The sequence below is a fragment of the Formica exsecta genome, unplaced genomic scaffold (assembly GCF_003651465.1).
Source record: "Formica exsecta isolate Colony F162 unplaced genomic scaffold, ASM365146v1 scaffold222, whole genome shotgun sequence".
NCBI lineage: Eukaryota > Metazoa > Arthropoda > Insecta > Hymenoptera > Formicidae > Formica > Formica exsecta.
In genome coordinates, this window is record NW_021849518.1 from 1,409,831 (window position 1) to 1,424,344 (window position 14,514).

The 14,514-nt window shown below is 38.6% G+C and overlaps 2 protein-coding genes across 10 annotated transcripts; one reads left to right on the forward strand and one right to left on the reverse strand.

Moving 5' to 3' along the window:
• The first annotated feature begins 3,985 nt into the window (after nt 1–3,985).
• LOC115235445 (elongin-C) lies at nt 3,986–9,149 on the forward strand. Of its 9 annotated transcripts, XM_029807253.1 has the most exons (6): nt 6,987–7,079; nt 7,145–7,181; nt 7,599–7,657; nt 7,862–7,930; nt 8,095–8,288; nt 8,419–9,149. In XM_029807253.1, the coding sequence occupies exons 3-6, from the start codon at nt 7,625–7,627 to the stop codon at nt 8,558–8,560; spliced, it is 438 nt and encodes a 145-aa protein (XP_029663113.1). In that variant the 5' UTR covers nt 6,987–7,079; nt 7,145–7,181; nt 7,599–7,624; the 3' UTR covers nt 8,561–9,149. The 9 variants fall into 9 exon arrangements, 8 of the variants coding, with proteins under 8 accessions (XP_029663118.1, XP_029663109.1, XP_029663115.1 ...); XM_029807249.1 differs by lacking the exon at nt 7,145–7,181 and having other exon boundaries at nt 6,936–7,079; XM_029807254.1 differs by lacking the exon at nt 7,145–7,181 and having other exon boundaries at nt 6,978–7,086.
• Nucleotides 9,150–10,423: 1,274 nt separating this feature from the next.
• On the reverse strand, nt 10,424–11,512 carry LOC115235446 (biogenesis of lysosome-related organelles complex 1 subunit 2). The gene has a single exon (XM_029807259.1). The coding sequence runs from the start codon at nt 11,287–11,289 to the stop codon at nt 10,801–10,803; it is 489 nt and encodes a 162-aa protein (XP_029663119.1). The 5' UTR covers nt 11,290–11,512; the 3' UTR covers nt 10,424–10,800.
• Nucleotides 11,513–14,514: the final 3,002 nt, after the last annotated feature.

The window sequence follows — 14,514 nt, forward strand, 5'->3', positions numbered from 1 at the left end:
ACCCCCCCCCACCCCCGGATCGGACAATGTCGCAGCGTGGCAGCGAAATACCCCGTAAGCGATGTTAACGATGTACCACCCTCGAACGCGCTCGCGATTTTCCATGCACTCGACTATCTCTCAACCGTTGCATATTAGCACGCCGACACGACTCATTTCAAATTTTTCCTACAATTGCATCGAGCGATTCGAGAGAGCAGCGCGCCCGTCGTTCCAGCGTAAAGAAACACAACTACACACTTTCGAACAGCCACTTAATAGGCGGGGCTTACAGAAGAAACGTCAACCAATTGCATCGCGTGCGACGGATAACCTGACAGTCGAGCCAAGGACAATCTCACCGTCCTCGCGCGATGACGGCCAACGATCGACTGCCAGTCCGTTCTTACCGTTTCGCGCTGCGTACCTTTGTCGCCACCTGTCGGCATCGGCGCGAACTTTGCTTTGCTGTCGCTTGGTGTAAAGCCCGTGTCACACTACGCATTGCGGACGCAGATCGGATTTGGATTACGGACTGCGAATCGTCAATAATCCAATCAGATCCTTGGCTATTTCGCTTTGATTGGATGAATGACGATTTGCAGTCCGTACTCCAAATCCGATTCGAATCCGCAATGCATAGTGTGACACGGGCTTAACCGTGGTTATAGGTTATAGTTGATTGTTGACGATTCGCAGTCCGTACTCCAAATCCGATCCGAGTCCGCAATGCGTAGTGTGACACGGGCTTAAGGCACGTATCAGACTACGCATTGAAGATTGAGATTCAAGATTCAAGATTGAAATTTGAGCAATCAGGACAAAGAAATTTTAGTTCCTTTTCTTCTGATTAGTCAAATTCCAATCTTTAATCTTCAATTTTCAATGCGTAATCTGATACGGGCTTAATGGCGTATTCACACCATAGACGTAAGAAATACTGCGCGTATTGAACAAATGTTGCGCCAAAATTAGAAAAAGAACGCAATAACCTAGTTTGCAACGATATACTTTAATACGTACTGAATACTGTATTGGCCAATCATAGTTATTCTTTTAAAGAATAGAACGGCTGTAATTGGACAGTATAATATTTAGTACGTATTAAATATATCGGTGTAAACTAGGACAATGTCTCAAGCCGATATTCATAGTCCGTTCTTATATCCAAGATCGTCTTAATAGCATTTTCGAATGTAGCAGGTTTTGCTATGTTCCGAATCCCCACCCAGGTGCACCCGATATTATAGTACATGTCACGTATACTATAATATCGGGTGCACCCGGGTGGGGACGCGGAACACAGCCTTTAATGGCTCTTAGGGTGCGAACTCATGCAGCGGAATAGCGTAACGCGGAACGAGAGCATGACCAATCGCGAGCGTTCTGCAGTTTTCGCTACGCTCACGATTGGTCCGCTTTTGTTCCGCGTTACGCTTTTCCGCTGCCATGGGTTTGCACCCTGAGAGCGATTAATTCTTCTTCTTCTTTGGTTTGATTGGCACTAGTTAGATAATAACCCACCACTCGGCCAGGTGGGAACGGTTAAGTGAATAATTGGATTTGAGAGAATATAAGCAAAAATCCTCTCTGGAGAGGATTAAGTCCAAAAATAGGTCCAAACAAAGGACATACGCAGCACGGCGAAACACGTCCGAACGACAAGTTGTCAGTCGGAACTTGAGAGCGATTAATGACGTCATTGCATCGTCTCTGCCAATAAAAGTACAAGATGTTCGTAATTTTTTTATTTAAATAAATAAAAATTGTTTGTAATTTTCTTATTTAATTTCTTTTTAAATTATTATACTTCCCATAACAATTTCTATTGGTTCCGCCATGTTTTTTCAAACTTTGTTTTGACCAATAAAAAGGAACACGCACCGTGGCCAGACTGTATCTTTAGGGACTCTGATCTTGGCCGGCTTACTTCACCTTATGGCTCTCGCACACTGGACGCGATGAGCGATCAGCGATGGGCGATATCCAATGAGAGCTCTGGTTTTCCGAAAAAATAAAGCTCTCATTGGATATCGCTCATCATTCATCGCTCATCACGGCCAATGTGCGAGGGCCATTACCCTAATGAATGTAATTAAATATAATAAAATATTTCACTCTCAAATACAAATAAGTGGAACGCAGATTCTGAATTATGAAGTTGAAGCAGACAATGTATCCTACTATCGCCACCAGTGGCCGGCGACATAATTTTTTTTTTTTTTTTTCTATTATTTTTCGATATTGGAATAATAAAAATATCAATGAGATGATATTAGTTTTTGTCAACATAAAAATGAAAACGCTATTGCAATATGAATTTGAGCGTTGACGAATTATTGAAATTCGTAATGTATGTATATCTTTACCGTTTAGGAATTGTATAAGCGAACTATAGTCGTATTGGTAACACTGTATCTTGATGTAAGAGAAGAGCTTATTCCATAGACATAGTATATGTAGATCGAGTGTTGAGGAGTGAGGGCCAAGGTGTACGTAGAAAAGGACATACTGGGTCCGTTCCACTTAATGACCGCAACGCTCACGGTATCATTTCATCTTTGTTGTTCACCGAAAGTTAAACAAAGACAGATGATGCTCGCGAGCCTTATTTACCCATATGAATGGCTTTAGAACTGTAAAGTTTTTTTATGAAGAAAGAAATTTTTTATTCACATCTACACATTGGAAAATAGAAAAGTTTTTATTAGAAAACTTTGTGTTTGTTGCAAGTGTCACATCTTACATTTGCAAGTACATATTCTACAATAACAGTATGGATATAAAAGTATGGAGTAAAAAATTTGACCTACATCGAGACAAACTTAATAATAAAAATTTTGACGTGCTGTGTAGTCTATTACTATTTTACTCTAACTTGTGATATTCTTGCAATTGTAATGATGCACTAGACAAGATAAAGCATCTCGTATTGTTATATTATTGTTAAATACAAGTTAATTTTTCTTTATTCTTTAATTTAAAAATTTATAAAAAGTACAAGATGTTCGTAATTTTTTTATTTAAATAAATAAAAATTGTTTGTAATTTTCTTATTTAATTTCTTTTTAAATTATTATACTTCCCATAACAATTTCTATTGGTTCCGCCATGTTTTTTCAAACTTTGTTTTGACCAATAAAAAGGAACACGCACCGTGGCCAGACTGTATCTTTAGGGACTCTGATCTTGGCCGGCTTACTTCACCTTATGGCTCTCGCACACTGGACGCGATGAGCGATCAGCGATGGGCGATATCCAATGAGAGCTCTGGTTTTCCGAAAAAATAAAGCTCTCATTGGATATCGCTCATCATTCATCGCTCATCACGGCCAATGTGCGAGGGCCATTACCCTAATGAATGTAATTAAATATAATAAAATATTTCACTCTCAAATACAAATAAGTGGAACGCAGATTCTGAATTATGAAGTTGAAGCAGACAATGTATCCTACTATCGCCACCAGTGGCCGGCGACATAATTTTTTTTTTTTTTTTTTTTCTATTATTTTTCGATATTGGAATAATAAAAATATCAATGAGATGATATTAGTTTTTGTCAACATAAAAATGAAAACGCTATTGCAATATGAATTTGAGCGTTGACGAATTATTGAAATTCGTAATGTATGTATATCTTTACCGTTTAGGAATTGTATAAGCGAACTATAGTCGTATTGGTAACACTGTATCTTGATGTAAGAGAAGAGCTTATTCCATAGACATAGTATATGTAGATCGAGTGTTGAGGAGTGAGGGCCAAGGTGTACGTAGAAAAGGACATACTGGGTCCGTTCCACTTAATGACCGCAACGCTCACGGTATCATTTCATCTTTGTTGTTCACCGAAAGTTAAACAAAGACAGATGATGCTCGCGAGCATTTCGGTCGTTAAGTGGAACGCGTCCACTCTGTTCCGTGCTCCTTGCGTTCTCTCTCACTCGCATGTAGCATAGCGAAAGAGTACGCTATGTATTAAGCGCTAAACTATAGATTTTCAGTACTATGAGCGCTGTGAGCGTATTTCGGACCGCAGCCGCAAAGGCAAACGCTCGGTCTATATATACTATGTCTATGGCTTATTCTCTTGTCTCGATCGAACAAAATAATTTGGTTATCTTGTGATTTATTGTCTATTCAATAATGGCTTTGCATAATTTTGGTGGTATTACATTTATGTTGCTGTTTATACATCTAAATGTAATGATCGCTACAGATTATGATAAAGGTAGAAGAGATCCATATGGTCCATACCCTAGGATACCTGATAAGGAGTTGGTCAAGGTAACCTTTGCGCGATTGTTGTGATTTTAATTTTTTAATATTACGCCAAGCCTCGCCAGTATTAGTTGATTTGATTATAATTATAACTTCAGAATTAGTTACATTAAGATTGAAGTGTTAATCGATATAGGTGAAAGTATTTCATTAGTCTTATAGAGTTTTAATATTTCCAATATTGACGGAGAAAAAAATCATAATTATTATTTATTATTTCAGAAAGAGATAGCTTTTGCGGAAAAATGCAAGAAATTTATGAAATCGCCTAAACAAACCTTTATTATTCATTAATGTAATTGTTGTGCAATGAATGTATAATGGATATACATATACAATGTACATCTTTCCAGCAAGGAAAAAATGTAGTAATAAATGAATGTTATAGTAATTTATATTTTTTTAGTTGTGTTTATATGTATATATAATTGAGAGTTTCAAAAAATTCATGATTTTTTTTCATATGCAATACTTAAACAAATAATTAGTTCCTTTATCAGATATCCTCTAGCACACCATATACGGTCAAAATTCTTTGTACGACAATGACATATTAGAAAAGCTGTGTTATGCGTTAATAAAATTTTTAATTTTTGTTAATAAATAAAGAGATATACAAAATTATAGAATAATTTTATATAGGGATACACTATCATCCCCGCGGCTCAGAGACTGGCCAATGTAACATTAGTCTACTTTCCACCGATGTTTTCAATCCGATTCTGTTTCGGTGCGCATCGAATTTAACGTTTCCATCGACTTAAATTTAGTCCTACGCCGCGCTAGATGCGAATTAACACTTCGGTGGAAACTAGATCATTGTGCAATAAGCACTAATGGCTCCTGCACACAGGACGCGCAACCGCTTGTCGCGCGGCAAAAGGCGACGCGATAGCCAATCAATTTTTCGCTCTAATGGAAAAGTTTAGAGCTCTCATTGGATATCGCCATAGATATATAGACTGGATTGAGCATTGTGAGATAGAAAAACGTGCGCTTGCTGTAGAAAAAGAGGTACTATATGGGAGGCCTATGTTTGTCTCTTTTCCTAGCGTCTCATTGGTGATTTTCTATATGGAGGGGGATAAAATCACCAATGAGATGCTAGGAAAGGAGACAAAATAGGCCTCCCATATAGTACCTCTCTCTCTACAGCGCGCACGCGTTTGTCTATCGCAACGCTCAGTCCATTCTATATGTCTATGGATATCGCCCATCGCTTATCGCTCATCGCGTCCAGTGTGCGAGGGCCATTAGGACACCAGGCTATCAATTGCTGATTGGTCATTCCCATATACATAGTATATCTAGACCGGATGTTGAGGAGTGGGGGCCAAAGTGCACATAGAAAAGGACATACTCTGTTCCGTGCTCCTTACGTTCCCTCTCGCTCGCACATAGCATAGCGAAAGAGAACGCTATGCTACGTACGAGCAAGAGAGAACGCAAGGAGCACGAAACAGAGTATGTCTTTTTCTACAAACATCTTTTTACCCCCATTCCTTAAATAAAGGCAAACGCTCGGTCTAGATATATTATATCCATGGTCATTCCAATCCGCCATATTTAATAGCCAAGCTAGCGCAAAATTATTATTATTGAGTAAAGTCTGGCCAATCAACGTCGATCTTTAGCCGGGCGCACGTCGGTGAGCCGCGTGCCTGGTAGTCAGTGTTGTGAGACGGGCTGGGTTTTCTCGCGCATGCGCGGCGAACGTAGCATCAATGAAGTATATATATGGAATGTTTACCTGTGTGATGAAAGAGATAAACTAAAAGAGGGAAGGATGTTAAAATAATTTAAAGCACAAAATATATAATAACAAAACAAAATAAAACTTTCGCGCCCACAGCATAACCTTGTTATTACTGCAGATAGATACGTCGTTGCTAATGGTTATCATGGCCGCGCATGCGCGAGAAAGCCCGGCCCGTCTCACAATACTGGGGCCACTGCACAAGCTTTTCCGTAATGCATTAAGGCCCTTCTACATAGATTATTCCGAGAATATTCGACTATGATTGGTCGATTTGCTTGCGTCTGGCGTGTTGCGTCCTATGTAGACGGGCCTTTACGGAAAAGCTTGTGCGGTGGCCCTAAGAGCCAATTTCACCAAGTCCAGTTAGATTAACCGACGGTTAAAATTAGCAGGGTTCCAACTGAAATTATATGAATGCTTGGTTTTGCTTCACCTCTTTTTTTCATTGGCCACCCTGCTAATTTTAACCGTCGGTTAATCTAATCGGACTTTGTGAAATTGGCCCTAAAAAATAGAATGTGTATGATTGATCCTAGTTGGATTAACCCGTTCATTCGAAAACGCTATCACTTTTGTAATTTTCACATCGTTTTAAGATACACAATCAACCCCCAGGAGAGAGCATTTGGTGTTATGGCTTCTGCACACAGGACGCGGAAACGCTTACCGCGCGGCAAAAGGCGACGCGATAGCCAATCAACTTACAATTTTTCCATTAGAGCGAAAAATTGATTGGCTGCCGCGTCGTCTTTTACCGCGCGGCAAACGTGACCTGTGTGCAGAAGCCATCACTTAATAGTTTATTCTGACATGAGATGATAGAAGAATTTGCAGTAAAGACTACTTCATAAAGATGCAAGATTGAAATTTGACCAATCAGAATAAAGAAATTTTAGTCCCTTTTGTTCTGATTAGTCAAATTCCAATCTTTAATCTTCAATCTTCAATTTTCAATGCGTAGTCTGATACGGGCTTTACTCTTACCGACCGAAACTTTATTGTGATATTGCGTCCCTCTGAGAAAAAAATCTATATAAAAGAAGAAACTTTATTGCGTGTGAGGTATGTAGTAAGTTATTTGCAATTTCGTAATATATAATTTGTAAATATATTTGTGAATCAACTAGCCAGCAGTATGATGAGATAGTATTTACAATAACAAGGGTATGGTATAATAGCCACGATGATAATGCAATAGCAAATTATTTTTATTTAACTTAGTGATAAATAGGAAGTCGACAATAGTTTTGTGTATGCTTACAAGTGTAAAATAATGTCGGAATAATAGAAAACATTTTTTTTTTTTTTTAATTATTTTGTAAAACATTCTGCAACATTTGTTTTAACATATAACTTAATCTATTGCTATTAAAAGCTATTTGAATAATGAGAATTTACTATTTATTATACAGAATATCTTGTTTGATGTTGTTAATTATTGCACATTGTCTAATAATTCAGTATTCCATGCAACTTCATTAACAATGGCTTTATGCTTCACTAGTCATATTTATTTTATATATAATTTACTTGCTTATATATTTATAATATACATACACATTTATATTTGTCTTGTTTTAGAAGAATATTTGCACACGATAACAAACATGTCAACCGATGTGAATATGCAGGCTGAAAAGGTATATGTAAAATAATTTTATTTGCATGTTGTAATGCTGCTGTGTGTGGTAACTGGGATGTATAATGATACTTTTCTGTGATAAAAATGTATATATATTGGGTTGCTTTATACGCTGACATTTTATCCATTCCTTTTCTGGAAAGCTGAAAACTTATGGTAAATTAAAATATTAATTAATTGATAATAATTTCTTTGGATCAAGTCCAATGGAGAAGCAAGTGTCGATAAAACCGAAGAAGAAGAAGGCAGATCATCTAAAGACCTGCATGTGGTACCTATCTCTCCAAATTAAATTTTGCTGCTTAGATAGGATTCCTTTTCTTTATCCTGCTGTTCATATCTATATTGTTTTCAGTTTATATTATACAATCCTCTAACGTAAAAGAAATTGAAACATATATACGAGTACCATAATTGATCTTTTGAAATTTTTAGCAAGAGATTGGCCCTATTTATGGAGGTTGTGAGGGCCCAAATGCCATGTATGTGAAACTGGTCAGTAGTGATGGACATGAGTTTATCGTTAAAAGAGAACATGCATTAACAAGCGGTACCATCAAAGCTATGTTAAGTGGTCCTGGACAATTTGCAGAGAATGAAGCTAATGAAGTTAATTTCCGAGAAATTCCGTAAGTGTACAAAATATAGTAAACATACAGGTTATTTATATTTTATATTTCAATAATATAAAATAATATTGTTTTCTTGTATTGATATGAGTGTAATTGAATTGTTTAAACAAATACATATTTTTTGTAGGTCTCATGTGTTGCAAAAAGTCTGCATGTATTTTACTTACAAAGTGCGCTACACAAATAGCAGTACAGAAATACCGGAATTTCCCATTGCACCCGAAATCGCCCTAGAATTATTAATGGCTGGCAATTTCTTAGACTGTTAAACATCATTTGTATTGATCTGTTTCAGTAATTAAATTACAGAAACAATGCAGCTTTATTATGGTCATATGAATATGTTTATATATTGTGATACTTTAGAAGTTCATTTTGGAGCATAATAATTGAGCATATCGAACTCTTACACTCATAGTGACATAGACATTTTAATGCTACAAGACAATGCAATCTTGAAGTTTTACATTTATATATTCTGAATATTTTATTTGTATGCTATGTTTGTTAATTTCTTTTTCCGTGTATGTGTGTGTGTGTGTGTGTGTGTGTATAAAACTCATTATATTCATCATTTCAGTAAAATTGTCAATAATGTTAGAAACAAATCTAACATTATGTATTAAATCATTAACCCTACATTTATCTATCATTAATCATACAATTAATATCATCATACAATTAATTATGCTAAATCAAGTGTGTGTGTGTGGTACACACACACACACACATACAGAGAGTGTACCCATGACTCCATACATTAAGGGCTTGTTATTGAAATCATTTAGAGTTGAAATTGTTTAATAAACATATGTCTATAAATGTTTCCTAACAGAACTACAGCCATTGAAAATTGATGTAAACATTTGAAAAAAGAAAGAAAAAAGATATTTAATTTAATTTGTTTATTTACAAATGTATTATAAATTCTGTTCAAAATTATCTCCTGAAGATTCAATACAGTCTTGTCCTGCATAAAAGTAATGTAACAACTTGCTCCACCATGCCAGAATTTCTTATTTGCGTTGCCACATCCATAATTCTGTTGAATCTGCAGGAGATAATTTTGAACAGAATTTGTAATACATTTGTAAATAAACAAGTTAAATTAAATATCTTCTTTCCTTTTTCAAATATTCACATCAATTTTCAATGGCTGTAGTTCTGTTAGGAAACATTTACAGACATATGTTTATTAAATGATTTCAATAACACGCCCTTAATGTATGGACGTCGAGTCATGGGACACTCTGTGTGTGTCTATATATATATATATATATATACACAGGGTGACCCGCAATGACCGTTCACTAAGAACATAGCGTTATTCCTTACCAAAAACTGAGACGAAAAGTCCTGAGCCATTTTTTTTTATAACGCTTAATAAAAGAGTTACAAAAATATAAAATATATATAACATAACTAATTTCTTTTTTCAAATGTGAATATTTATTTTTAATTTATATTAATTGTATTTATACTTATTATATCATAATTATTCAGGCACACTGCATCAACATATTGCAAAAAAGAAAAGATCAAGTTTGTGGAAATAAAATGCATCATTTTTAATAAAATTATTAAGTTATTTATAAAATTTATATACTTGAGTCGTTCATGTCAAAACTGGAATTTAATTTTTAGACAGGTAAAGAGACAAAATTATGACTAGTAAAGAACATTTATTTTTCAACATAATCTCCATTTACATTACAGCATTTTTGCCATCGACGTATCAATGTGTTAATACTGGCAGAATAGGAGTTGTCCTGACATCTAAATCACTGTAATACTCACATTTTAAGGTCATTTTCTGACTGAAAGGACCTGGCCAAATGTCCCTTCGAGGAACCAAACAGATGAAAATCTATTGTTTACAGTTTTTCCCTGATTTTCTGAGAGATATGTGTTACAGTAGTTGAGACGTCAAGACAACTCCTTGTATTCTGCTGGTATTAACACACTGGTACATCGATGGCAAAAATGCTGTGATGTAAATAAAGATTACGTTGAAAAATAAATGTTCTTTACTGGTCATAATTTTGTCTCTTTACCTATCTAAAAATTAAATTCCGGTTTTGACGTAAATGACCCAAGTATTATGTGATACGCAAAGGAATGCACAATACTACAATTTTATAGAATCTTAGTAAAATGTATTTATGGTTTCATATATTAATAAATATAATATAAAAAGATATGCTTTTCATTACTGCTTATATAGGCAGTTTTTCAGTATAAAAACAAATACAATATTATACAATTGGCTATCACATAGAAATATTTTTGGGAATTTAAAAGTTTTCTATTCAATTGCCAATTGTGTGACATCGTGCCTGTACTTGTATTTGCTTGTTGAAAAGCTCCTATATTCTCTTTCTCTCTCTCTCTTTCTCTATACAATTATTTATATTGGTGATAAATAGTTCTGACATTATAATATACTCTCTCTGTCTATTACACATAAGTACATATAGACAACGTTTTATATCTTTACAATTATATAACTTTATTTGCTTTTTGTATTTTCTTTTTCGAGATCCTTAAATTTGGCTTCAAGACGTTTAGAATATGCTGCGAGTTTATACGCAGCTTGCTCCAGTTTGCTGACACTATCATCAATCTGATTGATATTATCTAGAATCGGTTGTAACTTTTGATACTTCTCATTCAGAGAATCCAATGATTGCACGACATTCGACGAAATAATCTTCAGTTCTGTGTACTTGGCAATAGTTTCTTTGTTTAAGCGTTCCAACAATTGATAATCTGCGTGGATGGAAATGAGCTCCTCTTGCAGATATTCTCCTGTCTTCTCAAACATCGTGTTCGCCAAACGACTTAGGTTCGGATCATGCGGATCCAGCGCCTCAAAACTGCTGGTGCTGGTGGAAAGCGTGGTGCCACGCTTTGGCGATTCGCACCTTGAATACTGCTCTGCTGACAGATTTTGGATCAACGTTGGCTCGGTCTGCATCTCGTTCTTTGACGGATCCATAATTGATACGATTACTACTACACACAGTATAAATAAGAACAGTAGTTTCACTCCCCAAAATTTCTAGGTAAATGTATGTTCTTGCGCATACGCGAATCGCACAATTAATAACTACAGACTTCTATATATTACTAAATATAGTATATCTAGACCAGTGCTCGGAGATAGTTGCCCTTTTCGTGCCGATCCGTGGCTCACGCCTATTGCCCCCCACTCACCGCTTGTGCGTTAGCGACGAGTCGCCAGATACGCGTAACTAAGGAGCGCGACGCTTTGTCTCAGGAGCTGCCGTATATAAGAATGTCCAAATATAATAGTAAAACAATACTTTTCTAAATGCACGGCGAAAATTCTCAAAATTAAAAGTTTTTCTTCAATATTTTATATTTCATTGATATAAAATATTGAAGAAAAACTTTTATTTATAGAAAAGTTTTTCTTGCGAGCGTTTGCCTTTATTTAAGGAGTGGGGGCCGATGCCCACGTAGAAAAGGACATACTCTGTTTCGTGCCCCTTGCGTTCTCTCTCGCTCGCACAGAGCATAGCGCTCTCTTTCGTCATGCTACGTGCGAGCGACACACACACACACACACACACACACACACACACACACACACACACACACACACACACACACACACACACACACACACACACACACACACACACACACACACACACACACACACACACACACACACACACACACACACACACACACACACACACACACACACACACACACACACACACACACACACACACACACACACACACACACACACACACACACACACACACACACACACACACACACACACACACACACACACACACACACACACACACACACACACACACACACACACACACACACACACACACACACACACACACACACACACACACACACACACACACACACACACACACACACACACACACACACACACACACACACACACACACACACACACACACACACACACACACACACACACACACACACACACACACACACACACACACACACACACACACACACACACACACACACACACACACACACACACACACACACACACACACACACACACACACACACACACACACACACACACACACACACACACACACACACACACACACACACACACACACACACACACACACACACACACACACACACACACACACACACACACACACACACACACACACACACACACACACACACACACACACACACACACACACACACACACACACACACACACACACACACACACACACACACACACACACACACACACACACACACACACACACACACACACACACACACACACACACACACACACACACACACACACACACACACACACACACACACACACACACACACACACACACACACACACACACACACACACACACACACACACACACACACACACACACACACACACACACACACACACACACACACACACACACACACACACACACACACACACACACACACACACACACACACACACACACACACACACACACACACACACACACACACACACACACACACACACACACACACACACACACACACACACACACACACACACACACACACACACACACACACACACACACACACACACACACACACACACACACACACACACACACACACACACACACACACACACACACACACACACACACACACACACACACACACACACACACACACACACACACACACACACACACACACACACACACACACACACACACACACACACACACACACACACACACACACACACACACACACACACACACACACACACACACACACACACACACACACACACACACACACACACACACACACACACACACACACACACACACACACACACACACACACACACACACACACACACACACACACACACACACACACACACACACACACACACACACACACACACACACACACACACACACACACACACACACACACACACACACACACACACACACACACACACACACACACACACACACACACACACACACACACACACACACACACACACACACACACACACACACACACACACACACACACACACACACACACACACACACACACACACACACACACACACACACACACACACACACACACACACACACACACACACACACACACACACACACACACACACACACACACACACACACACACACACACACACACACACACACACACACACACACACACACACACACACACACACACACACACACACACACACACACACACACACACACACACACACACACACACACACACACACACACACACACACACACACACACACACACACACACACACACACACACACACACACACACACACACACACACACACACACACACACACACACACACACACACACACACACACACACACACACACACACACACACACACACACACACACACACACACACACACACACACACACACACACACACACACACACACACACACACACACACACACACACACACACACACACACACACACACACACACACACACACACACACACACACACACACACACACACACACACACACACACACACACACACACACACACACACACACACACACACACACACACACACACACACACACACACACACACACACACACACACACACACACACACACACACACACACACACACACACACACACACACACACACACACACACACACACACACACACACACACACACACACACACACACACACACACACACACACACACACACACACACACACACACACACACACACACACACACACACACACACACACACACACACACACACACACACACACACACACACACACACACACACACACACACACACACACACACACACACACACACACACACACACACACACACACACACACACACACACACACACACACACACACACACACACACACACACACACACACACACACACACACACACACACACACACACACACACACACACACACACACACACACACACACACACACACACACACACACACACACACACACACACACACACACACACACACACACACACACACACACACACACACACACACACACACACACACACACACACACACACACACACACA

Excerpts from the sequence above, each read along its gene's own strand:
- LOC115235445 (XM_029807258.1), top strand. The coding sequence starts at position 4,124 with ATGGCTTTGCATAATTTTGGTGGTATTACATTTATGTTGCTGTTTATA. Across the intron at positions 7,931-8,094 it reads CATCTAAAGACCTGCATGTG|CAAGAGATTGGCCCTATTTA; the intron begins GTACCTATCTCT and ends TGAAATTTTTAG. Across the intron at positions 8,289-8,418 it reads GTTAATTTCCGAGAAATTCC|GTCTCATGTGTTGCAAAAAG; the intron begins GTAAGTGTACAA and ends TATTTTTTGTAG.
- LOC115235446 (XM_029807259.1), bottom strand. The coding sequence starts at position 11,289 with ATGGATCCGTCAAAGAACGAGATGCAGACCGAGCCAACGTTGATCCAA.